At 36.1% G+C, this 25,038-nt stretch overlaps 1 protein-coding gene and 1 long non-coding RNA gene across 2 annotated transcripts in view; one reads left to right on the top strand and one right to left on the bottom strand.

Moving 5' to 3' along the window:
- Positions 1-985: 985 nt before the first annotated feature.
- The window catches only part of srms (src-related kinase lacking C-terminal regulatory tyrosine and N-terminal myristylation sites), a 50,613-nt gene continuing 26,560 nt past the window's right edge, over positions 986-25,038 (bottom strand). Inside the window, 5 exon segments of the mRNA XM_042491013.1 lie at positions 986-2,994; positions 3,938-4,094; positions 7,426-7,607; positions 11,145-11,303; positions 13,634-13,781. Coding sequence (XP_042346947.1) covers positions 2,795-2,994; positions 3,938-4,094; positions 7,426-7,607; positions 11,145-11,303; positions 13,634-13,781 — 846 coding nt within the window. The 3' untranslated portion in view covers positions 986-2,794.
- Positions 11,257-18,030, top strand: LOC121946451. The gene is made up of 6 exons (XR_006106021.1): positions 11,257-11,339; positions 13,185-13,264; positions 13,683-13,799; positions 14,247-14,327; positions 15,178-15,241; positions 17,518-18,030. It is a non-coding gene; the product is annotated as an uncharacterized LOC121946451 (long non-coding RNA).

The raw sequence follows: 25,038 nt of genomic DNA, 5'->3' as shown, positions 1-25,038 counted from the left end.
TCTGAAGCGGCTTAGGTAAACACCTGACTCTTTTAATTTGTCTCGCTTGGCTGAGTGACAGCATGAAACCTGGGTGTAACTAACAACCAAGAAGACATTCTTGAAATACAAAGCATGCCTAATATATGATGCATTATAGGCCTGGGCAGCATATTGATATTATATCAATATCGTGGTATGAGACGAGGTTTTGTCTTAGATTTTTGTTATTGTAATATTGTAAGTGTCTTTTCCTGGTTGTAAAGGCTTTTCCATCTGCTATATTTGCCTTAACCCACTGAATCAGTATGTCCTTATCACTGACGAGTTTTTTAAATAAAAAATCTCATTATGTAAATATTGTATAGCACCACTAGTCAACCCTACAAAATTACAGTGCTGGACTCAAATACTGAGTTATTCAAGTATTTGCTAATTGGGTAGATATTCAGTTTTCATTTTAGGCATTTGGATATGCTTTTTTGTTTTTTGCAGAGGATGAATGGCATTTCAGTGTTTGTAGTCCTGCTGCTGCCCCTGTCACACACACAGGGACAGGAATGCTCATTTTACCCAACATTTATCAGCAGCTTTATTAGATGAGCAGGTTTTTTAAACACGAGTAAACCCGCTAAATGGCTGCGTTCCCAGTGCCGCTGAACTTACCACTGGAGAGCGAGTCGGCCTTTCCGTCAATTTTACTGTCAACAAAGAAATCAGTGCACTGAAACTGAAAACTTTGTTTGAACTTTGATCATGCTAAATTCATCTTCTTCTGCCTTATGTTCTCTTAAAAATAAACTTTGCATATGGTGCAAATCGGACAACATACAAGCCAAATACCGATATATTTGTGATGGGCCAATATCATCTGACTGATATATCGGTGGGGTAACAAATCTATTTCATCCCAAATTCTTTTCATTTGTTCTTCATTTGTACTTCTTCCTGGAATATCTCTGGACATGACAAAGACAGATGTAATGACAAAATGCACACAGACACATTTCAAAACAATACTTAAAATATTTTTTATTCTGTGCACTACTGGTGTTTGGTACCTGATGGCACGCAGCCTCAAACATACAACTCAATCTTGTGATTTGGTGATTATGGCTAGAGTTTCCTGAACTTGGCTCCGTCTGCCGTTTATCATCATGCATAAAAGACAAAAGTTGCATTGTTCTCAAATTGCATTGCATTGCAACATTGTTGTACAATTTTGTGGTGCAGAAATCCCACAAACCGCCCCTCCCCGAAAGAGCCTTCTGGACATGGCTGATTCACTGTGCAGGTCTTTTTGCTTTAGGTTCTTCATCTTTGTAGCTCTTTACAGTTTGAAGTGTAGTCTGTGGTGTAAACATAGGCACTCTAGTTGTAGCTGGCCATTACAGCGGGCCTCTGAAAGAGGTTTAATAACTTAAAGCCTGTACACATGGCTCTTTGGCCCGCTGGCTTTTCAAGCGCTGGGTCAACCCCCAAATATGTATCAAAGGATAAAAACAATTCCCACACTATTCTAGAGAAACTTACATGTGTAACATTTTCTCAAAACCTTCTCAAATTCCTGCAACAGAAGGAAGGCTGAATGAAATACTTTATGCTTGTGGTTAATAACAAAACTAACAATGTGTAGCCACGCTAGAGGCCCCACGAGGCCAGAAAAAAACAAAGAATGGCTGAAAAATTCAGAGGAAAGTTTGACTTTGATCCTCATGGATGATGGGGTATAAAATGTTTTGTTTGTCCCACAGGAAAAGACATTTTGTCACATATATCAAATGGGTTATCCTTGAAGAAATGGCCATTTTAGGACAACTCAAAACGGGTTTTCATTACAGATTTCTCTAAAAAAAAAACGCTGATCAAAGAAACATACATCCCAAATGTTGAACTAAAAGCATAAGTTTGGATTTTTAAAAGTTTATGATACTCCTTGCATGCCATATGTGCACCAAAAGAGTTATTGGTCACTGTAATGTTATTAAGATACTTTTATTCTATCCTACCCTTTTATCTTAAAAAAAATAAATTTGATCTTGAATAAGAGATTATACCTCAGAAGTGATGGATGAGGGGATTTTGACTTGAATGGTGGCACCAGATTAAAAATCATCAGTTTATTAAAGTTGTTTGGTTCATCCTTTGTGTAAAGTGATGTTCTGTTACCAAGTATCATGGCAATGTGTCATGTTGCTTTTTCCTAAAAGGGAAAAACATGAAACTTTGTCCATATTTCACAATAGATTGAAGTGCTGGTCTGTCATCCGGCACGGGGACCCCTTAGCGTGGCTAAAAACCCAGCAAGCTCTGAATTATTGCACATAACTTAGATTGAAGCACTGGCTTTACAGTCAGAAGACAGGTTGAGCCCTGACCTGTGATTTCACAACATCTGCAAGTGTGCATACACAGACATGGCACATACAGACGTAATAAAATATTATTTATAAAACACAAAAGGGTATAAAATTAAAAACAGTTGTGAATGTGCCCAGGGGTTTAGTGTTCAGTTTTTTAAGTAGGAGTGTATTTACACACCTTTCTCAGGCTACTTTTAGTCTTTCTTGCTTTGTTTTAGCCTCAGAAATTAAGTATTGTTCTTTGATTTGGCGAGCATCTTGAACATTTTACTCCTGTTTGTCCGCTTTAATGCTCTTCTCCCTCCGTCCTTCCAAACCGTGGTGTTTTTAAAGTACTTTTACCCTGTTTGTGCATGAGGAAGGAGAATATTCTTCGCTGTTTCTCATTCCCCCTTTTCTTCATATTTGCAGTCCGTCCTGCTTGCAGTTGCAGATACTTTCACCATGCATGTTTATACTTCTATAGTCTTGAAATATATCCTGGCATATATCGTATCCAGCTGGCTGTGCAGGGCGTGGAAGGAGGGTCTCTTAAAGGGCTCGGCGGCCCAGCAGTCCATCATGATGCGGTAAATATTCTGAGGGCAGCGTGTTGGACAGGGCAGCCGAAACCCCGATGACAGCAGATCCAACACTTCTTTGTTGCTTTTTCCTAAAAGGGAAAAACATGAAAGTTGGAGTTCACTAATTTCCAAACGTTTTGTTTTGCAGGCAGGGGTATTCCACCGTGCAGAAAGCCAACAACCACAACTATGACAACACCAGGAACTGCTGCAACAGCTCAACTTTAAAAGGTAAAGTCAACACGACTCTTGAATATTAACTCAAAAAAAAAGTATGAGGTATCTTACAAAAAAATCACACAGCATTGTTTTGAAATTATTGACCAAAGGAAATTTTAAAAAGCAAAAAAAAAAAAAAAAAAATCCATGGTTAATAGTGACGACATTAAAGGGTTAAAAGGTTGAAATAATTTCCTAAAAACAGTTGAGCAGTGTGGTTTTTAATCAAAGAAACAGGAGTAAATAGTGCTTTGTTGCGGACTGTTTTGGCAGTGGATTAATCCACAGTTAATTACATATCTGTGACCCATTTTTACAGTTTAAAAAACCCCCAAAAACAAACAGTATTGTGTTATTCTTTCTCTCGATACTTTCCAAATTGTCCAAATTAGCTCCAGCTTGCCTGTGGCACATTCTTTCTTATTTCATTTTCATGGGATACGTTGACAGCAAGCAAAAAAAGCTAAACAACAGCTTTCATAAGACTAGTTTTTGTGGATTATTACAAATAAAGTAAATAAAACTGCATTCTCCGGTGACATTACTCCACTGTGCTGACTAACAGAATAACACTGCAATATTTTTCCTTTCAAAATGCACGAGAAACCGAGGAGGGTGTAACCACACATGAATCATCTGCACACCCAGTAGCTCCATATTTACACTCATACAGTTAGTCCATTGTGTAACTCAGAGTTGTGCATACTTCCAATACTTTCCCACTGATTAATAAACAGGTCAACACTGTAATGAATCTGCTGGAAAGCTCAGTAGTTTATGCAGTAAAAAAATAAAAAGAAGTCAACATTGTACCTTCATAAGGCATCTTGCCGCGTGACATCATCTCATAGAGCAGGACCCCGAAAGACCAGACGTCGGATTTTACGGAAAACTTCTGGTAAATTGCTGCTTCAGGAGCCGTCCACCTGACCGGGATCTTTGTGTTTCGACTGGCTGTGTACACACTGTCCTGTAGAGAAAAGTGATGGTAAAGGGTTAACAGGATACATTTTTACATTAACAGTGCACTGCGCAGCCTTTTGTTTTCCTCAAATTTAACCCTTTGAAACCTGGATCCAAATCACTTTTCTCGTGTTGCGTTCAGGTGCTCTTCACAAGCTATTTGACCCTTGAAATCTATGGAAACTGGTTTGATTTAATTTGAAAACAGAGGGGGGGAGGCAATGACCAACTTGGCAAGAAATTTTCCACAAATTATCAGAAATTTTACCTAAAAATTAGTTTTGAAAAAGAGGGGAGGATTAATAGAAAATAATCCAAAAAATGGGGAAAAATGTGAAGAAAACTATTTATAATTGCAATGATTTTATATTTAAATTATACAAAAGAAAAAAATGCATATATAATTTTATTTTCAGCACCTTTCTAGGTCATTTTCTTGTTTATTTTTCTTTTCTTTTTTTTTTTTTACTCCTTTTATGCCTATTTTCAGGCAAATTTCTTTTTTTAACATTTTTTTTTGCTTGTTTTGGTTCATGTCTTGTTGCTGCTTGTTGCCTTCCCCCTTTTTGAAAGGAATAAAACCACTTTGCTCAGGTTTCAAAGGGTTAAGACAACATTTACCATGAAGCCCACAATGGACCGTGTTTTTTCTTGACGAATACAGATCGCTATTTGTACTCACCCCTGTATCATGTTGAATTTGTTAAGAAAGCTTTGTTTTTTTAGTTTTTGATTATGGGGTTTCCAAGGGTTAGTTCAGCTTCAGCAAAGTTACAAACCAACTAACTGATCCATGCAGCAGCAGACCAGCAGCTCCCATGTTCAATTACTGTTTTAAGTGAAAATAATGAAATAATAAAAATAAATATGTTTTATAATTGTTCCATGGTCTTCTTGGCCTCTTTATTTATCTATTTTTAATTCAAGTCAGAGATTAAATTGTGTATAGCATTTAACAATATACTTTTTTTTTAAGTAACAGAAAACAAAAAACAAAACAAAAACAGACATATAACAAACATAAAAGTGATATTTGTGTGTAGCAGAGAACCAGGGGGGTTACAATACAGTTTCGGCTCATTACCTTAATCTGATCTATGTGAATTGATAAACTCAAATCCATCACTTTTGAGTCTCAAAGTAAATGTTAATTTTTCCATGACAAATATGTTGTGCATCACGTTGTACCAGTCTGTTAACCCAGGTGGTCTTTGACATAACCACTTTTTTGTTATTGCTTTTTACTGGCTACTATCATTACTCTGTACATATGCTTTTTAGAATCATTCCCAAATACAAAACTTAAAAAATCAATCTTGACCTCTTTATTTTCATTAGCCTGCATTAAAATAGACTTCCACTCTATAATTCATTAAAGTAGGCCTGCTGTGATCATTTTCAGTGTAAAGTTAAAGGTAATGTGACCACTGAGGGAGATTTAGGGCCAAACTGTTAAAACTCAGCACTCCTGCCCACAAAACCACCTGTGCTCCTGATCATGTTACTCTGAGACCTTCAGTGAATATCAAATATATATACTGGGAGGTTATTATTACATTTCATATGATTAGAAATGGCTAATGTGTGGCGTTTTGGATAAAAGCATCTGCTAAATACTCCTTACCTTTGTGTTAGTAATTAGTCTTCATAGTAGCCTATATTTCATTAATTATTCATTTCCACTGCTAACTTTTAAGTCAAAGTGTCCAATTGTTTTGTAAAAAATAAGCATCTCTTTGCGTGGAAATTAAAAACGTGTCAGTGCAGCTGAAGTTAAAGTTTAATGAGTGTTTAATGGAAGTTAAAAGCTAGAGAGACAAATATGGTCCGGACGGGGACTCAAACCCGAGACAGACAGGTGGAAAACACTATCAATGTCCGCGACGCTACCCTATCTACCTGTCTATACCTCCCTTTTTAGCACATTATAATCTTTACCCGCTCAGACATTTCCATGAGAAGCTAAATGTGCTGTTACATCGTGCAGGTGACAGAAAATTACTATATTTTCCCCCAAAAAAGAAGTTAAAGAAACATGTTGACAGGACCATTAAGGTTGAAAAGTCTGAAGAAGAAAACTAAATTAAATCAGTTTAATTCTTGCAAAACCTTGTTTCTGCTTTTCAAGTATGAGATTTGTGTAGAAGGTTTAAAATGCAGCACAGACCAGCAGACACAGTCTTCATGCACAATCAGATTTATTTACGGTAAATATTGTTGTCTCTCAAGTTACGTGCTAATGTTTAGGTATTACACACAGAACCTTTAAGCTGTCTCTTTCTTAACTGATATTACCACATTTAGACGCTCTTTATGGGAAAATGTTGGTTATTATGTCGCAGATTTGTTGAAACTTTTGTTTGGTTTTACACTGTAGTTAATTTGTGGTTGTGGCAGAAAAAAACCTCTTGGTTATAGTTGGGAAAATATCATGTTTTGGTTCAAAATGCCAGCTTTTCATGGCACTATAGAAGCAGGGAATGCAGGAAAGTCTCAGAAAAAACACTTTTCGTGGCACCACAAACAGTGACAGTGCTAATAATGCCCACGTTTGGTGGTTAAAAAAGCAGCTGATAACTGATTGGTAGATCTTGACTAGTGGTCTGCAGCTTGTCAGCCATCTCGCCTTGGTGTCACGCCATCCACCGTAATTTTTTGAAACATTCGTTTTTCAAAATAAAAACAAAAAAAAGACTTGTTTTTTTAATATTTGTTTCCAAAACCAAAATGAAAAAAAAAGAAGATAATTACCATTTTTCCAAATTTGTGCTCAAATATAAAAAAGGGAAAAATCGGACCACCCTGTTATCTACTTCCAACAAGACATTGGCAAAATAAGTCATTAACTGTTTGGTTTTGGAAACAAATATTGAAAAACTAAGTCATGTTTTTATATAATTTTTTTATTTTAATGAATGAATGATACACGGATTCACCATTCCCTCCTCCTGACGACAAAGTCAGCTCATAGACTACGTCACTTTATAAACGTTATGATATGTAGGAAACATGCAAATGTAACATATTTATGATTTTCATAAACATGCCAACATTTTCTTCTGGCTACTGCACGAGTTATTACTACACACAAAATAAAATATGCAGATTTGAGTGCTGCTCCGTTTCACGGCACAGATGGAAGAAGGATGGTGTTTAACATTTCATGAGTTTACAAAGAAACAACAAAGCGCGCTATACATATTTAAAAAGAGCACAGATCAAGAATTAGGGTTATCTAAAATAAGAAAGTGGGTTTTGACTAATGAGACAATAAAAATAACCCCCTTCTTTGATGCTGTGTTTACATGTTTTCTTTCAGACACAAACAACCTGCTTACCTTAATGATCCGAGCCAGTCCGAAGTCGGCCACCTTGCAGACCAGATCTTCTCCCACCAGGATGTTTCTGGCAGCCAGGTCTCTGTGGACGATGTTTCTGTCCTCCAGGTAGGCCATGCCCTCTGCGATCTGACTGCCCATGTAGATCAGATGAGCTGATGTCAGCACCTGGCCTTCAGCAGCTACAAAAACACACACACAAACACACACAGTCAGCTAAACTGGTGAACAGCATGGATCTTTTATAACCCAAACTCTGATACAAGCACCAAAACATTACATATATTTTTCTACAAAACAGCCTTTATGTCAGTTATGACATTAAACACACCTTCCTGAGTTCGAGAATAATATGTACAGTCTCTTTATTATCTATAGTCTATCACATAAAGCAGTCTATAGCATTCATTGAAACAGTAGTTGACATTTTACGGAGGCTGTTCTGTCCTCTAACTAAAAAAAAATCTGCGAAAAATCAATGACGTAACTACAAGGCGACAGGAACAGAAGTGGATTAATTTAATGTATAAAAATGTGTACAGTGTATGAACAACTTGAATCCAGTAGTCATTACTTCTATGAAATTGTCTACATTTCAATTTTCTCTTAATTTTGTTTTTTCTTTCTCTCATTTTCGTTTTTTATAGCAGATGTATTGTTTCTTTTAATATGTATTTTGATTTTGATTGAAAAATGTCTTTGTAATGTATAGCAAACTGAAAAGCTGTATGAAAATGGTATGGGAAAAAATACAGTATATTAAAAAAAAGTGGATCAAGAGAGATCTCTCTCTAACTCAGACCAAACTCTATAAAACAGTAAAACTAGGCAGCGCTGATCAAAATATTAACCTTTTTTTTATTGCTGTGTTGCTTATTTCTCACCTAAAATGTTTTTAGTAACACATTTTAACTTACTGTTTAACTCTAATTCAAGATTGTTACCAGACTGCTGCCATATTTTTTCCTACGCTTTAAAAATGGACAAGCTCGGGCCAAAAGGCCAAAATGACCAAAAACAACAAACAACAAAAACGCACAAGCTTGCATTTCATCACCCATTACCAGCCAGTGGGAGGGTTTATTGGTCTGGTGCCATGCAGTGCATTCTGGTACTTGTAGGTTTTCTACCTCTTGAGCAAAAGCGAATCCAACAGCTATTTTTCTCTGGTCATTTAGCACCATTTTCAAAAATATATTTGTCTTTTTACTGCAGAGACGGCCCAGTTTTACAAAAAGACCATCTTCCAGCATTGAAGTAATTCTTTTTACAAGAGCTTACAAACTCATCGACTCAGAGATAAATGTAATATTGGGAGTTTGTTCCTCTCAAACAAACAGCTAAAGGTGTGTTCAGTTCTGCAGTGTTTTGTTTTTTTCAAGTCGAGTCAATTTTATTTATAGAGCCCATTATCACAAAACATGGTTTGCCTCAGAGGGCTTTGCAGTGTACGACATCCCTCTGCCCTTAGACCCTCACATCACGCAAGGAAAAACTCCCGAAAAAGAAACCCTGTAACGGGGGAAAAAAAAGGAAAAGGATGGTGAGGGATCCCTCTTCCAGGACGGACAGACGAGCAATAGATGTCGTAAATAACAAATGAAATACAATCATGGCAAAAAGGAAAGAGACAGAGAGAGGGGAGGAGCGGGGGAGAGAGGGGGAGAGAGGCACAGCAATAATAGAAACAGATACATGTCAAATTACAATAACAACAGGTGTGAAAATAATTAATTGCACTCTATGATGATATTGAGGGTGATGATAGGAGTCTCATGCGTATATTGATAGATATAGAAATATACAGCGTTAGAGCTCCTCATGCCCGGAAACTGTGCTGCAAATGAGCAGCACGTGTTTTCCTCCTGTTTTAACACAGGTCGTACTTCAGGAGTGACTCTAAATGACTCGTAAAGCTGACTGTTTACTGCGGAGCAAAGAAAATAGATGTCACGTTAGAAAAGCAACATGAGGAACATGTGACATTGTTCTACGCAGACTTGCAATAACAAGCTGCAGTTCTAAGGTGTTTGCTCAGGGTGTGATTATAACTGTTGGTTGTTGTTTACACACATAATGATGATAACGTGGTGTAATGATGGCAGATCCTCTTTGCAGGAATAGGGAGGAAATACGATCACTGACAACCTGCATGTAAACAGAAGTTTTACTGTACTGCAGGGATACTCAACTGGCTTTGCTTGGGGGCCACTTTTGCAAAATGACAAGAGGCCAGGGGCCCATCGCAGCAGCCCCATACATGCTTCTAGGATTTTAGGACGTTTTTATCGGATTTTAGGACATTTCTCAGATAATAGGACGTTTTTTAGCATTTCAGGACATTTCTTGGACTTTGGGATCTTTATAGGATTTAAGGACATTTTAAGAATTTTTAGGACATTTCTATGATTTCAAGACATCTCTTGGATTTTTAAGGACATTTTTAGGATTTTAGGACATTTCACGAATTTTAGAATGTTTCCCGGATTTTAGGACATTTCTACAATCATAAGACATTTCTAGACTTTTTTCAGGACAATTCTAGGATTTTAGGAGATTTCTTGGATTTGAAGACGTTTCTTGGATTTAAGACATTTTTCGGATTTCAGGACATTTCTATAATTTAGGGCATCTCTAGGATTAATAGGATGTTGCTAGGAACTAAGGACTTTTTTAAAAAAAAAAAAAAAAAGAAGGACATTGCTAGGGTTTGGGGACCTCTGTAGGAATTTAAAGGACATTTTTAGGATTTTAGGACATTTCTTAAATTTTAGGACATTTCTAGGATACTAAGACATTTCTAGATTTTGGAGGACATGTCGAGGATTTTAAGACATTTCTAGGATTTTAGTGAGATCCTCACTGACACTTTTGTTGATAGAGAAACTATTTTGTTGTGTGCACTCTGGCACCTCATGTATACTAAAAGTACAAAAACAATGTTGTGAATCACTTTATTTTTATTGTAAATTAGAGAATGGATTGGGGGCCACCCGGCACCCTATCATGGGCCAGATTTGGCCCGCAGTCCGTATGTTGAGTATCACTGTTGCAGCATGTAAAACATATTGTCCAATAACCCAATCAGATTTGAATGAAGTAATTTTTCCTCCCTCGTTGTTTGAGGTGTTTCAGTGAAAGTATTACTGCTCCCATGAAGGTTATAAGTACAGTCATGACATGCAGACGCACACGCAGCATGAAGCATATAAACCTTCCCCTGGAATGAGACGTATCTGAGTCAAACCTCTCACACTTTGCTCACTAAGACTCCCTGCGATTAAAGCCTTTTGTAAAACGTCAGAACAATATTTCTGTGCCGAGCGGAGCTGCCAGAACACAGATTATAATTCCATTTGCTTTGGATTTAAGGGGGGGTTAACCGTCACTTGGCCTAAATACTGCTTCACAAGGCTTTCCAAAAAATGTCTGAGGCAAGGGCTGAAATTCTCAAACCCAAGAAAAGGAAAAATTAAGTTCCTGTTCTAAACCTCTTTGCATATTAAAGCAAAAGTGGAGTCCTCTCTTTCAGGAAGCGGGCAAGTTTAGAAACAGGAAATAAACCAGTCTAAGCACGTATTGAGGAACTGGTTTACCATCAGATTTCTGTAGAGGAGATGCATGTACTCTTACATATTACAGGCATTTTATGACCCTGTCTGACCTTTCCTCAGGTATCTTTAACCCATGTAATTGTATCTGTGTGTTTCAGGACTCACAGGCGAGGTAGGACTTGAGGCTTCCTTTGCTCATGAGTTCGGTCACGATGTAGACCGGCTCTCCTCTGGAGCACATGGCCAACAGCTGGATCAGCTTCGGGTGATGGAGACTCTTCAACGCCTGAACCTCCTTCACAAACTCGTCCTGCTTCGTGTCCTCTGGAGGAGAAAGTAGTGGAGAAAAAAGAGTTATTGGTGAGTTTATACCTTATTTATTTTGGTTGTCCTTCTTTTCACTGTTATTTATGCTGCTTTCATGTATTCAAAGTAGGGTTAGGGACAATACAGATACTAACTATTAGTAGTTAATGAGAGCGATAACCGATGTTTGTAACAGATATGCATTTACAATAAAAATGAAAATATTTCTGTCAAAATTTAGAACTGGGAATATAACAACCTCCAACACAAAACTTTGTTTAAATGCCTTTTGCAAATGTTTAATCAAAACTGAGACTGTCAACATCATTAAGTTCCTGGCATTTAAAAAAAAAATAAAATCAATTGATAATTTAAATTGGAAATGCATAAAAACAGCTCTCTTAGGTTTTACAGAATAAAAGTTCCTCCCATGCTGACACTTTGTTTTTACTTTTTATGTATTTATTTATTTTTATCGGCGATCATTAGAATAAAAAACTAATACAGATAATTGGCAAAATGTCAGCTACTGGCCCCAATAATAAACCAGGCTGATAATCTGTCGACCCCCTAGTTTAATGCTGGACAGGTAGCTTTATTTTGACATCATTCTGCAAAAATCCCACACGTTCCCAAGTCGTCACATATCCAGATCTTCTTAATACATCGATGGAGAAAAGTCTGTTTTTAAGTCCGGCTGTATTTTTGTGCCTCCTCCAGAAAACTGCCTATCCCAGCTTTAATTTGGGTTTACATTCATGATCATCTTTCCAACCATGTCTTCTTTTCTCCACGCAGCTTCCCACATTTCTCCAAACTGCTCCTCATTTCCATAATTTACATTTTTACCCACCACCTCCACACTCTTTTCATTCACCTCTCTGCCGCCACCCTACAGTTCCCGTTCTTCGTCTAACACTTCATTAACTCCTGAAAAACACTTTAAGCAGCTTTTTTCCCCCACCCTTACTCTTTTAATAACCTCCATTTCTCCATCTCCATCACTGCATTTGATATCATCGCCGCTCTTTATCACGCTCGTCATGTTTTTGTCCATCCTCTGTGTCCCTCCTTTTGTCCATATTTAGCTTTATCTGCCTGAATGAACAGCTGTACTCCACTGAGGTTGTTTCCTGCGTTGGCCAATCAAAAATATGCAAGCACACATTCCAGTTAGGATATTTTATAACATGTATTGTATTGCATTGGGATATTTTTATTTATTTTTTGTTTCCTTGCAAGTGTAAACCAGTGTGTCTACACGTAATGAACTTTAAACTGGACTTCCTAGTTTGCATCTGGTTGATCTGGTTTTTAATTCAGTCGAATGTATTAATAAAGAACATTTAAAAGCAACAGAGTTGATTAAAATGCTGTACATTAATAAACAGATAAAATATAGCATAAATAACACCAAAAAATAAACAGGACATGTTCACCAAAAAGGCCAGAAGATAAAGATAAAAAACACAAACAGATCTGCACACAGTTTAAGGAGTAATCTAACACCAGGCTTAAAAATCAGGTGTTTTACTGCCATCTCTGGTACAATAGAGGGTATTTATTTTGAAAAAAAAAAAAAAGCTAGAAGAGGTACTGAGAAGTGAAAAGGGGACAGAAACCCATCGTGTCCTTCAGTATCTGTTCTCTGTTGGAAAGTTTCAAGCTTTTTGCAGAGTCACTGTTGGTGTGGTCAGAACTGAGAAAAAAATAAATGTCAAGGAGCGTTGAATTACTTTTTGATGGCCACCATCTGATTTTATGGCTTCAATTAAAAGAACCCTGTGGAGTTTTTGACGTCTAATTATGGAGTGATGTGTCTGATTAGTGAGACTCTGTTAGTCAGTAACACAGTACACACTCACGTTAATCGCTTCACACTTTTCCACTGATCTACAGGTGGCGTATTGTGTCAAGAAATGGAGCGTTATACCAACAAATTGGGCAGAAGACGACTGCAGACCAGCTTAAATACAGATGTAAGAAATGCTGATTTTAAAGTGTTCAAAACAGTCTGCTTTGCATTTGTGTTCAGGTAACTCTTGTAATTAAACCATGAACAAACCTGGATCATGACCATAAAACCTTGAAATATTTGGCTGTATTTATTGACTTAGTTGTCAAATTAAATATGCAGATTTTTTAAAAATTAGATTATTTTTTTATGTATAGAGGAAGACTGCAAGCTGGCAAACATCTATATTAATAAAAACTGGCTTTAAAATAAAATAAAAAAACTTTCTTATGAGGAAGGAAATGCATAACCTAAATCCTTCAAGTTTTAATGTGATCTTTAAACACATACTTTGATTTTCGACTCATTTCACAACATCTTTCTGACTTCGTACCTTGTTTCAGTGTCTTTATGGCCACTTTCTTGTTCTCTGTGGTCCACAGAGCCTCCCACACCTCTCCAAAGTGTCCCTCTCCCAGCTTCTTGTGGAGCCTGAATTCCTCTCGAGGTCTCTCCCACGGCTCCATGTCAAACAGCTCCCGCTGCACAGAGACGACAGGGTGAGTCCACACGACTTAAAGTCAAAACTGTTTAAAACAAGTGGCCAGACAATGCTGCAATATTTGGTTTACAAACAATGGTGAACCAAAGATTCAACCCAGTGGTATTTACACAGCTTCCAGCTCAGCAAGACTGTGCATTGGATTGCATTGGATTGTGTATTGTTAGATTCATCAGTTTTAAAATAACTCCCCTACTCTGCACAATACGAGATGCTGAGACACTGATCCATGTTGGACTGTGGGAATACAAAACTGCTTAGTTGCAGAATTCACATGACATGTATGATTTGTAACGTGGACGGATTGTGCTCCTGCTCAAAGCTGGAAACACAACAAAGTCACTTATTAAACTACGTACTCTGAGCACTTTTCCTTTATACTGATTGTTGGTTTTCTGTCACTCTGAATATTTTGTCTTCTTGTGGTTGTCTATTTTTTTCATAGATGTCTTACAGCTGAGATCAAAATGAGAGAAAACGCGACCAAACACGACGATGTGGAAAGAAACAACAAAAAGGTTCTAATGTGAGTCAGAATTTCCATTTCTCGTAACTTTTGTTTTTAATGACAATGGGAAACTGGAATTACCACCTAGCAGTTGTATGCCTCTGCAAACCAGTTTATGGTCTACAGTTTATGATATGATGTCACACAGTTAAGTTAACTTTTTGGGTATAAATGTCACCACTTTGTGTCCTATTAGACATTTGTGTGGAATTGTGTCATTATTACCGTATGAATTAATAAGTTAGGGCAAAAACAAGTTTTGTGAGGCCACAGTGACCTTGACCTTTGACCTTCAACCACCAAATTATAATCAGTTTATTCTTGAGTCCAAGTGGATGTTTGTGCCAAATTTACAGAAACAGCTTTGAGGCATTCTTGAAATACTGAGTTCATGAGAATGAGAGGGAAGCTCAGTCCCAGTGACTTTGGTCACCAAAATATGATCAGTTCATCGTTGAGACCAAGCGGATGTTTGCGCCAAATTTTAAGAAACTTCCTCAAGTTGTTCTTGAAATTTAACGCTCCAAGAGTGAGGCAGACAAGGTCACAGTGACTTTGAACTTTGACGTCCAACCACCAAAATCTTATCAGTTAATTGTTGAGTCCAAGTGGATGTTTGTGCCAAAGTTGAAGAAATTCCCTTATGGTGTTTAAGAAATATAACTTTATAAGACTGAGACAGAGGAGGTCACAGTGGACTTTGATGTAGGACCACCAAAATTCAATCAATTCACCCTTGAGTCCAAGTGGACGTTTGTGTTTGAAAAAAATCCGTCAGGGCCTTCCTGAGATAAGTATTCACGAGAATGAGACAAACTACCCAAAATATAATATTTACTAACCCACATTTTTATTCTATTTTTTCCAGTTTGGATGTAGATGCAGACAGATATCACTCTGGATGATGCATTTAATGATCGGCATCATGTAAGGTAAGTGCAGAATGAATGAGTAAATGAACGAATGAATAAACAACACTTAGGCTTAAATAAATGGAACATAAATTTATATTTATTTATGGTCATAAACAGTCAAGTGCCACAAAACATTTTGTTCTAATGATCAGGTGCTTTGATAAACAGAAAATGAAATGAACAGATCAATGAAATGATTTGTCAAAAAAAACATATTTATATATAAATAAGACAATAACAAACAAATCAACTCAATTTCATATTAGAAATAAATAATGAAAAAATTTGTGTTAATCAGGTAATACATAAAGCAAGCCTGTGTTGCCTCAGCGTCGTTGCTTTGAGGCACACATTGTGCATTGCGTAGAAAAAAAAGTGCCCAAATAAATTGAAATAACAAAGGATGTTTAAATTGAAATTCAGTTTGTTGTATCTCAGTCTACTCCACACAGAAAACACCATTAAAATGATTCCATTTTCTATTTTTATCACATTTCCCCATCATCGTTAATTATAGCAACAAAAGGTCAGGCAGATTGTTTAGCCGGTCCCACTTAATTAAAATATTGTCACCCTTCATTTCTAATTATGCGTTACATAATCTCACTAATGGCTTTAAGTTTGACAAATGTCACCACTTGGGCTTTCACACAGTCTATTGGGCAGTTTATTAGGCATTTAAACAGCAGGATAAATCTGCTTTTAGAAGCTGAAATCTAACAGAAGGATCAGTCGTGTCGTTGTTATACAAAACAAGCTTAATCAGGTTTTATCGACCGTGTCTCTTGGCTATGTTTTTACAGAAAACAAGACATTGTGCCAAGCCAATAAAAAGTGATTGAGAGCGTCGTTAGTGACTCTTTTTACTGGTAGAACATTTAACTGATAGAGCATTTAAATCTAAATGTGATTTTTTATTTTCTAAATGCAGATTTATTGTTGTGTTTGAAGGCTTAAATGATCGACCATTAGATCGCGCGTAAGCTCAGTAAATCAACAGCAGAGCGGTGTAAAAAGAGAACACACTTAAAGGTCCACTGTGTAGGATTTAGGGGGATATATAGGCATATATATAAGTAAGTTTTCTTGAGTGTATAATCACCTGAAAATTCAAATTGTTGTGTTTTCGTTGACTTCGAATGAGCCGTTTATTCGTAGATGTTGCAGCCCCATGTTTCTACAGAAGCCCAGAACAAACAAAACACTGGCTCTAGTTAGGGACGTTTGCGTTTTTGTTTTGGCCACCATAGTTAGAAGCCCTACAAACGCCAGGAAAACACTGAGTTTTATTATGAAACTTCTTTATTCAGTATTTTTACCGTTTAAATTGGCAGGTCTGTTTATTTTGCAGAGGATCCTGGTAAAAACCTCCTGAACATCCGGATCTTTAGTTATCAGTCAAAAAGGTGATATACATTACTGGGTGCAGGCTGGCAACCAAAATAGAGCTGAAGAAACACTGATTTATAACATTAAACAACTTTATTTAGTGTTTCTACTGTTTTAAATCACCTGATCCGCTTGTTTTGTGGGAGGAAAAGACCTCCGCGGATATTTCAGCTACTGGTTAAAACCTGAACCGAAGGAATTCTAACCGGGCGAAGTTTCAGCCGGTTGCAATGTGCAATTCTTACCACTAGATGCCACCAAATCCCACTAAATGTTACACACTGAACCTTTAAATAATGTCTGTTTATAACATTTTCTAGATTTTTAGAGCTTTCATTAATATAATATTTAGGGTATAAACTGAAAACAAACATTTTGGCATCTGTGAGGGGTACAACTCCTCATAACTTCATGTTGTTTAGCGCTAAAAGGCAGGTCCGAGCCCCAAAATGCAATCGCAACTCACAGTTCAGAGTTCGAAACCCAAATATGAACTGTGTTTAACTTAAACAACCATCAGTGAGCTATGATGGTGTTTCTGGAGGTGCTACAACGAAGTCACTGAGAGGACCTTTAAAATGTTAAAAAAATGTTTTTTCTCAAAGCTCAAAAAGCTTCAGTCATGAAATGCAAAAGGCACGCACACAAATCAATACTCAGATATGAGTGATACATTGATTATCTTATTAAAACATAGAAAAGCTCATAAATATATAAGTTAAAAAAATCATTCAAAAAATTAAGAGAAAAAAAATGTGAAAAATGTTTCGTTTCATCTGTCTGCTTCTCAAGAGATAATACGTGCAGTTATTTTAACGTTTTTTCTGTGTGTTGAATATAAAAACATACAGTGTGTGCTGAATTTGTGTATTGTGTGTGTGTGTGTGTGTGTGTTTCTGCCTCAGTGTGTCCGTGGCCTCAGACTCACAGCTCCCTCTGGAAGGGAAGAGAGAAGAGGGAGGAATCACTGAGTGGCCTCTGTTCCAGAAGAAATACTGATTTTTAAACACTTTCACATCCACGCTGGGGGAAAAAAAACTTGACGCTCATCTTTAATATCTGTAAATGGTACGTAATATTCCCTTTTTCCTGTATTTGTATTGTGACTTGCTCCAGAAAATGTGAAGAGTGTAGGTGGTTTCTCAGTTTGTGGTGAAAAGCCCTGATACTGAGAGACCTCGGTGAGCTCTGTCGTCTCCCGCCGGGCTCAAACTGATGAGCCATGAATAAAGAATACATCTCGCCGGGGGTTTAATATAAGCTGCACTGCAGAGATAGCGTGTGTAATCACAGCACTGCCACGTGATTTTATTCAAAAACTGTTCCAAATATTTAATTCTCCTGCTAATTGCACTCCAAATATGTTTGGCTCTTGGTGATAATTTATTCATGCAGAGCATCAGACGGCACTCATTAAATTCCTGCTGCAGAGCAACAATAGAAAGAAGATTTCAAGGTCTTTGTTCCACTTTGTGTCAGATTCCAACCGCAGAGACAAAAGCTGCTCAAATTAAAACAGATACGGAAACATTCGGGATGGCTGCCTGAGATTTTACTTCAATTATCAGCATCAGTGGGAACTGTTATGAGTCAATACTGGCTGCTGGTTTTTCATTGAGAAATTCTACAAAAGCTAATGTGTGTTTGCTGAAGTGCAGATCCTGTTTAGCTGAGCAATATTTTGTCAAAGTCAAGTTTAGTGTTTGGCGCAAAGTCACTAACATGTATTGGTGGGGTGAAGAGAAATTAAAAGGCAGCATACTAATATTAATACAAGTGACCCACATAATGCTGAGGAAAAACTAAATATACAAATATCCTTGTTGACTGTCTGTGGAGCCATTCTGTGAAAATGCTTTTCCCGTTGTCGTGTTCATGAATATTTGAATCGGCAATTTTTGCAGCCGTTGATCACTGTGTGTCACCTGCATGAAGGATGTTGGAAGATTTAGCTTTTGAATCATTGTCGTTCAAAATTTCAAATGCTCAAAGTATTTTGTTTCGGTTTTAGGCTGAACACCTTCGACATGTGAGTAAGGCAATAGTATAGTATGTCGAAAAAAGTCAAAATTTGACCCCTCCTAAAAAATGGCTGAAAACCACTTAGAATAGCTTAAACAGACGTGTTATAGTATACAAAGTGGAAATAAAGTCCAAGAAAGGCCAAAAACCTCATAATTTAACATGTCGAAAAAAATGGCGAGAAAGGCAATAGTATAGTATGTCAAAAAAAAGTCAAAATTTGACCCCTCCTAAAAATGGCTGAAAACCACTTAGAATAGCTTAAACAGACGTGTTATAGTATACAAAGTGGAAATAAAGTACAAGAAATACCAAAAACCTCATAATTTAGCATGTCGAAAAAAATGGCGAGAAAGGCAATAGTATAGTATGTCGAAAAAAGTCAAAATTTGACCCCTCCTAAAAATGGCTGAAAACCACTTAGAATAGCTTATAGAGACACGTGTTATAGTATACAAAGTGGAAATAAAGTCCAAGAAAGGAAAAAAAACCTCATAATTTAGCATGTGGAAAAAAATGGCGAGAAAGGCAATAGTATAGTATGTCGAAAAAAGTCCAAAATTTGACCCCTCCTAAAAATGGCTGAAAACGACTTAGAATAGCTGAAACAGACGTGTTATAGTATACAAAGTGGAAATAAAGTCAAAGAAAGGCAAAAAACCTCATAATTTAGCATGTGGAAAAAAAATGGCGAGAAAGGCAATAGTATAGTATGTCGAAAAAAGTCAAAATTTGACCCCTCCTAAAAATGGCTAAAAACGACTTAGAATACCTTATAGAGACGTGTTATAGTATACAAAGTGGAAATTAAGTCCAAGAAAGGAAAAAAAACTCATAATTTAGCATGTCCCAAAAAAAGGCAAGAAAGGCAATAGTATAGTATGTCGAAAAAAGTCAAAATTTGCCCCCTCCTAAAAAATGGCTGAAAATGACTTAGAATACCTTATAGAGACGTGTTATAGTATACAAAGTGGAAATAAAGTCCAAGAAAGGAAAAAAACCTCATAATTTAGCATGTCAAAAAAAATGGCGAGAAAGGCAATAGTATAGTATGTCGAAAAAAGTCAAAATTTGACCCCTCCTAAAAATGGCTAAAAACGACTTAGAATACCTTATAGAGACGTGTTATAGTATACAAAGTGGAAATAAAGTCCAAGAAAGGAAAAAAAACCTCATAATTTAGCATGTGGAAAAAAATGGCGAGAAAGGCAATAGTATAGTATGTCGAAAAAAGTCCAAATTTGACCCCTCCTAAAAATGGCTGAAAACGACTTAGAATAGCTGAAACAGACGTGTTATAGTATACAAAGTGGAAATAAAGTCCAAGAAATACCAAAAACCTCATAATTTAGCATGTGAAAAAAAATGGCGAGAAAGGCAATAGTATAGTATGTCGAAAAAAGTCAAAATTTGACCCCTCCTAAAAATGGCTGAAACCACTTAGAATAGCTTATAGAGATGACGTGTTATAGAATACAAAGTGGAAATAAAGTCCAAGAAAGGAAAAAAAACTCATAATTTAGCATGTGAAAAAAATGGCGAGAAAGGCAATAGTATAGTATGTCGAAAAAAGTCAAAATTTGACCCCTCTTAAAAATCTAAAAACGACTTAGAATAACTTATACAGACGTGTTAAAATATACAAAGTGGAAATAAAGTCCAAGAAAGTCCAAAAACCTCATAATTTAGCATGTCCAAAGAAGGCCAAAAAAAAAAAAAAAGGCGAGAAAGGCAATAGTATAGTATGTCGAAAAAAGTCAAAATTTGACCCCTCCTAAAAATGGCTGAAAACCACTTAGAATAGCTTAAACAGACGTGTTATAGTATACAAAGTGGAAATAAAGTCCAAGAAAGGCCAAAAACCTCATAATTTAGCATGTCCAAAAAAAAGGCGAGAAAGGCAATAGTATAGTATGTCGAAAAAAGTCAAAATTTGACCCCTCCTAAAAATGGCTGAAAACACTTAGAATAGCTTATAGAGACGTGTTTATAGTATACAAAGTGGAAATAAAGTCCAAGAAAGGCCAAAAACCTCATAATTTAGCATGTGGAAAAAAATGGCGAGAAAAGGCAATAGTATAGTATGTCGAAAAAAGTCAAAATTTGACCCCTCCTAAAAATGGCTAAAAACGACTTAGAAAACCTTATAGACACGTGTTATAGTATACAAAGTGGAAATAAAGTCCAAGAAAGGAAAAAAAAACTCATAATTTAGCATGTCGAAAAAAATGGCGAGAAAGGCAATAGTATAGTATGTCGAAAAAAGTCAAAATTTGACCCCTCCTAAAAATGGCTAAAAACGACTTAGAATACCTTATAGACACGTGTTATAGTATACAAAGTGGAAATAAAGTCCAAAAAAAGGCCAAAAACCTCATAATTTAGCATGTCGAAAAAAATGGCGAGAAAGGCAATAGTATAGTATGTCGAAAAAAGTCGAAATTTGACCCCTCCTAAAAATGGCTGAAAACCACTTAGAATAGCTTAAACAGACGTGTTATAGTATACAAAGTGGAAATAAAGTCCAAGAAAGGAAAAAAAACCTCATAATTTAGCATGTGGAAAAAAATGGCGAGAAAGGCAATAGTATAGTATGTCGAAAAAAGTCAAATTTGACCCTCCTAAAAATGGCTAAAAACGACTTAGAATACCTTATAGAGACGTGTTATAGTATACAAAGTGGAAATAAAGTCCAAGAAAAAAAAAAACCTCATAATTTAGCATGTGGAAAAAAATGGCGAGAAAGGCAATAGTATAGTATGTCGAAAAAAGTCAAAATTTGACCCCTCCTAAAAATGGCTGAAAACGACTTAGAATAGCTGAAACAGACGTGTTATAGTATACAAAGTGGAAATAAAGTCCAAGAAATACCAAAAACCTCATAATTTAGCATGTGGAAAAAAATGGCGAGAAAGGCAATAGTATAGTATGTCGAAAAAAGTCAAATTTGACCCCTCCTAAAAATGGCTGAAAACCACTTAGAATAGCTTATAGAGATGAGTTATAGTATACAAAGTGGAAATAAAGTCCAAGAAAGGAAAAAAAACTCATAATTTAGCATGTTGAAAAAAATGGCGAGAAAGGCAATAGTATAGTATGTCGAAAAAAGTCGAAATTTGACCCCTCTTAAAAATGGCTAAAAAAACGACTTAGAATAAGCTTATACAGACGTGTTATAATATACAAAGTGGAAATAAAGTCCAAGAAAGTCCAAAAACCTCATAATTTAGCATGTCCCAAAAAAAGGCGAGAAAGGCAATAGTATAGTATGTCGAAAAAAGTCAAAATTTGACCCCTCCTAAAAATGGCTGAAAACCACTTAGAATAGCTTATAACAGACGTGTTATAGTATACAAAGTGGAAATAAAGTCCAAGAAAGTCCAAAAACCTCATAATTTAGCATGTCCAAAAAAAGGCGAGAAAGGCAATAGTATAGTATGTCGAAAAAAGTCAAATTTGACCCCTCCTAAAAATGGCTGAAAACCACTTAGAATAGCTTATAAACAGACGTGTTATAGTATACAAAGTGGAAATAAAGTCCAAGAAAGGCCAAAAACCTCATAATTTAGCATGTGAAAAAAAATGGCGAGAAAGGCAATAGTATAGTATGTCGAAAAAAGTCAAAATTTGACCCCTCCTAAAAATGGCTAAAAACGACTTAGAATACCTTATAGACACGTGTTATAGTATACAAAGTGGAAATAAAGTCCAAGAAAGGAAAAAAAACTCATAATTTAGCATGTCGAAAAAAATGACGAGAAAGGCAATAGTATAGTATGTCGAAAAAAGTCAAAATTTGACCCCTCCTAAAAATGGCTAAAAACGACTTAGAATACCTTATAGACACGTGTTATAGTATACAAAGTGGAAATAAAGGTCAAGAAAACCAAAAACCTCATAATTTAGCATGTCGAAAAAAATGGCGAGAAAGGCAATAGTATAGTATGTCGAAAAAAGTCAAAATTTGACCCCTCCTAAAAATGGCTGAAAACCACTTAGAATAGCTTAAACAGACGTGTTATAGTATACAAAGTGGAAATAAAGTCCAAGAAAGGAAAAAAAACCTCATAATTTAGCATGTGGGAAAAAAATGGCGAGAAAGGCAATAGTATAGTATGTCGAAAAAAGTCAAAATTTGACCCCTCCTAAAAATGGCTGAAAACGACTTAGAATACCTTATAGACACGACGTGTTATAGTATACAAAGTGGAAATAAAGGTCCAAGAAAACCAAAAACCTCATAATTTAGCATGTGAAAAAAAATGGCGAGAAAGGCAATAGTAGTCCAGGAATATTGGAATCGGCAATTTTTGCAGCCGTTGATCACTGTGTGTCACCTGCATGAAGGATGTTGGAAGATTTAGCTTTTGAATCATTGTCGTTCAAAATTCAAATGCTCAAAGTATTTTGTTTCGGTTTTAGGCTGAACACCTTCGACATGTGAGTAAGGCAATAGTATAGTATGTCGAAAAAAGTCAAAATTTGACCCCTCCTAAAAATGGCTGAAAACCACTTAGAATAGCTTAAACAGACGTGTTATAGTATACAAAGTGGAAATAAAGTCCAAGAAAGGCCAAAAACCTCATAATTTAGCATGTCGAAAAAAATGGCGAGAAAGGCAATAGTATAGTATGTCGAAAAAAGTCAAAATTTGACCCCTCCTAAAAATGGCTAAAAACGACTTAGAATACCTTATAGAGACGTGTTATAGTATACAAAGTGGAAATAAAGTCCAAGAAAGGCCAAAAACCTCATAATTTAGCATGTCGAAAAAAATGGCGAGAAAGGCAATAGTATAGTATGTCGAAAAAAGTCAAAATTTGACCCCTCCTAAAAATGGCTAAAAACGACTTAGAATACCTTATAGAGACGTGTTATAGTATACAAAGTGGAAATAAAGTCCAAGAAAGGCCAAAAACCTCATAATTTAGCATGTCGAAAAAAATGGCGAGAAAGGCAATAGTATAGTATGTCGAAAAAAGTCAAAATTTGACCCCTCCTAAAAATGGCTAAAAACGACTTAGAATACCTTATAGAGACGTGTTATAGTATACAAAGTGGAAATAAAGTCCAAGAAAGGCCAAAAACCTCATAATTTAGCATGTCGAAAAAAATGGCGAGAAAGGCAATAGTATAGTATGTCGAAAAAAGTCAAAATTTGACCCCTCCTAAAAATGGCTAAAAACGACTTAGAATACCTTATAGAGACGTGTTATAGTATACAAAGTGGAAATAAAGTCCAAGAAAGGCCAAAAACCTCATAATTTAGCATGTCGAAAAAAATGGCGAGAAAGGCAATAGTATAGTATGTCGAAAAAAGTCAAAATTTGACCCCTCCTAAAAATGGCTAAAAACGACTTAGAATACCTTATAGAGACGTGTTATAGTATACAAAGTGGAAATAAAGTCCAAGAAAGGCCAAAAACCTCATAATTTAGCATGTCGAAAAAAATGGCGAGAAAGGCAATAGTATAGTATGTCGAAAAAAGTCAAAATTTGACCCCTCCTAAAAATGGCTAAAAACGACTTAGAATACCTTATAGAGACGTGTTATAGTATACAAAGTGGAAATAAAGTCCAAGAAAGGCCAAAAACCTCATAATTTAGCATGTCGAAAAAAATGGCGAGAAAGGCAATAGTATAGTATGTCGAAAAAAGTCAAAATTTGACCCCTCCTAAAAATGGCTAAAAACGACTTAGAATACCTTATAGAGACGTGTTATAGTATACAAAGTGGAAATAAAGTCCAAGAAAGGCCAAAAACCTCATAATTTAGCATGTCGAAAAAAATGGCGAGAAAGGCAATAGTATAGTATGTCGAAAAAAGTCAAAATTTGACCCCTCCTAAAAATGGCTAAAAACGACTTAGAATACCTTATAGAGACGTGTTATAGTATACAAAGTGGAAATAAAGTCCAAGAAAGGCCAAAAACCTCATAATTTAGCATGTCGAAAAAAATGGCGAGAAAGGCAATAGTATAGTATGTCGAAAAAAGTCAAAATTTGACCCCTCCTAAAAATGGCTAAAAACGACTTAGAATACCTTATAGAGACGTGTTATAGTATACAAAGTGGAAATAAAGTCCAAGAAAGGCCAAAAACCTCATAATTTAGCATGTCGAAAAAAATGGCGAGAAAGGCAATAGTATAGTATGTCGAAAAAAGTCAAAATTTGACCCCTCCTAAAAATGGCTAAAAACGACTTAGAATACCTTATAGAGACGTGTTATAGTATACAAAGTGGAAATAAAGTCCAAGAAAGGCCAAAAACCTCATAATTTAGCATGTCGAAAAAAATGGCGAGAAAGGCAATAGTATAGTATGTCGAAAAAAGTCAAAATTTGACCCCTCCTAAAAATGGCTAAAAACGACTTAGAATACCTTATAGAGACGTGTTATAGTAT

This window comes from Plectropomus leopardus, chromosome 8, assembly GCF_008729295.1.
Source record: "Plectropomus leopardus isolate mb chromosome 8, YSFRI_Pleo_2.0, whole genome shotgun sequence".
NCBI classification, from domain to species: Eukaryota; Metazoa; Chordata; class Actinopteri; order Perciformes; family Serranidae; genus Plectropomus; species Plectropomus leopardus.
Note: the sequence above shows the minus strand (reverse complement) of the source record. Positions and strands in the feature narration are given on the sequence as shown.